The 2,616-nt window shown below is 37.1% G+C and overlaps 1 protein-coding gene across 1 annotated transcript; it reads left to right on the top strand.

Annotated features, from left to right (window-relative positions):
* The first annotated feature begins 682 nt into the window (after positions 1–682).
* LOC116812536 (T-cell receptor gamma alternate reading frame protein) lies at positions 683–859 on the top strand. The gene has a single exon (XM_032758295.2). It carries the CDS (start codon positions 683–685, stop codon positions 857–859), a length of 177 nt encoding a protein of 58 aa, XP_032614186.1.
* Positions 860–2,616: the final 1,757 nt, after the last annotated feature.

Below are 2,616 nucleotides of genomic sequence, written 5' to 3' on the forward strand. Positions count from 1 at the left end.
CTGACATTTATTCATATGGGAAATAAGGCAAACAATAAAATTTAAAAATCTGACATTTATCCATATGAGAAATAAGATAAATATGGTGCATCGCAGAATCAGTTAAACGAAGAGTGGGAGTACACAAAATTGTGGAACATGAGAATGTGTGTTATTTGGCCAAAGAACATAAGTTACAAAGGATGGGAAATGGAAGTAGGAAAAGGACCAAAGAGTCTCATCTGTAGAGAGGTCATTGAAGTTATCTGATCTTCTTTCCCTTTCCCCTGCCATCCACCTTGAAAACATGCTTCACTATGATGAAACAAAAGAGATTAAAAAATAAAATAAATATGTTCGTGAACATTGGAAGCATTGGTAGGAGGTAGTTAAAAATCACACTCATCACAGCATGTGCAGAATAAACAAAGGCCAGGTTTTCATCCAGCATCTGACACTTGAGAGCTGTGACTTTTCCCAAGTTGTTTAATGTCTTGATCCTCTCTTCAACATCTGTAAAATAAGCACAATAATAAGTACTGTGCAGCCTATCCTGGATGAAAGGCCACAGTGGACACCAGCTCAATGGCACTTTCTCTTTTTATTGTTATGTACTAGGCCACTCCAAACCGTGCAATGTGTGTGTTTCTCTAATGATTCTTTTAAATTCATATTCCATTTCTCCCCATAGATAAACACCTTGATGCAGATGTTTCCCCCAAGCCCACTATTTTTCTTCCTTCAATTGCTGAAACAAAGCTCCATAAGGCTGGAACATACCTTTGTCTTCTTGAGAAATTTTTCCCGGATGTTATTGAGATACATTGGCAAGAAAAGAAGAGCAACACGATTCTGGGATCCCAGGAGGGGAACACCATGAAGACTAATGACACATACATGAAATTTAGCTGGTTAACGGTGCCAGAAAAGTCACTGGACAAAGAACACAGATGTATCGTCAGACATGAGAATAATAAAAACGGAGTTGATCAAGAAATTATCTTTCCTCCAATAAAGACAGGTATGTGTTTACACATATCATCCCTCAGAACACTTCTTTGAAAGGGAATGCTGCATTTTTTCCTTGCAGTATTAATGAAAAACAAACATCAATCTTTCTTAAATGTTGTTACATTTAACGGTAGCATAAATGCCTTGCTACTTTTCTATAGAATTAAAATGGTATAGGTTTTGGAGAAAACAAAATTGAAAAGTTACTGAAGGTTTCTCAGCCTCAGCTCCATTATCCAAAATGAGAAAGTCACATGCTGATTTTTAGGGTTGTTAGATGAATTAAACAAACAACATACACATAAGCATCTAGCAATGTAACACGTGGTAAACGCTCAAAAAGAGTTCTCCCTTCTTTTGATGACTTGATCAGGAAATAAGAACAAATATACGTCTTTCAGGAATGTTCTACTGAAGCAGGAGAGTCACTCACCTCAATCTTGCTACCCACAAAGTTTAACCTAAAAACGACGGGTTCATTGTTGACAAAATGATGTTTATCTGTTGTTGACAGAATGATGTTTATCTAAAACAGTTCCAATTTTCTATTTCCTTTGCTGAGACACAAAGGGGAGGCAAATGTGCAAAGCTTGAGGGTGATCTTACCACTATGCTTAAGTGTTCTGATTTTTCTAGTGATCAGGACAAAATAAAAAGTATAGTAAGTTCCAGGTCAGTGAATATTATGCAGGAGAGAAGTTACAGTTTTATAATGTGTTTTCCTTTACACTAAATTCTGAAAGTAAAATGCCTCCTTTTTTTTTTTTTTTTTTTTTTGACAGAGTTTCACTCTTGTTGCCCAGGCAGGAGTGCTGTGGCACGATCTCAGCTCACTGCAACCTCCACCTCCCGGGTTCAAGTGATTCTCTTACCTCAGCTTCCCGACTGGCTGGGATTGCAGGCGCCTGCCACCATACCTGGCTAATTTTTGTATTTTTAGTAGAGATGGGGTTTCACCATGTTGCCCAGGCTGGTCTCAAAGTGATCAATCCACCTCGGTCTCCAAGTGCTGGGATTATAGGCATCAGCCACTGTGCCTGGCCTAAAAGTAAAATGCCTTTCATGCGCTTCTCAAGGCAACTACGTTAAGGAGGACACTTCTCTTAATGTCATTCTATAGTAGATTTCTAATGCTCTTTCTTGGAAGTTTGTTTTTCTGAGAAGAGCTAAAAATATAACATGGAAGTGATCATATTATATAATCAATGAAGTGCTTTTGAAGGAGATAAAACTAATCTGGTCCACGTTTGCAACCAACCTTGATTAAGAGAGAGAGAGAACTCAGGATACACTTGGAGATTTTATTATGCAGAATAGTTACTTTATTCTTTTTACCTCAATCAATGCATGGAAATAAGTGATAGTCATTTTCATTTATCTTTTAATAAATGAAGTCACCCTAAGGAAAATAAAAAGACATTGAAAACCCATTAAAGTCAGCCCTTAAAGATATTTGGCCGTGCAGACTTGATAACTAACATTTGCATTCGTGAGACTTACCCAAAACCCATACCTCAAGTCCATTTTTTAGAATATATAAAATAAAGATCTCAGTGAGTGTATAAAACCACACACCAGAATCATATCTGTACAGACAAGAACGCATCTACTAGAAAAATAGTAAAC

Source organism: Hylobates moloch, unplaced genomic scaffold, assembly GCF_009828535.3.
Source record: "Hylobates moloch isolate HMO894 unplaced genomic scaffold, HMol_V3 SCAFFOLD_1, whole genome shotgun sequence".
NCBI classification, from domain to species: domain Eukaryota; kingdom Metazoa; phylum Chordata; class Mammalia; order Primates; family Hylobatidae; genus Hylobates; species Hylobates moloch.

Bases quoted from the DNA above. Each gene is read 5' to 3' on its own strand.
- LOC116812536 (XM_032758295.2), top strand. From the start codon at position 683: ATGCAGATGTTTCCCCCAAGCCCACTATTTTTCTTCCTTCAATTGCTG.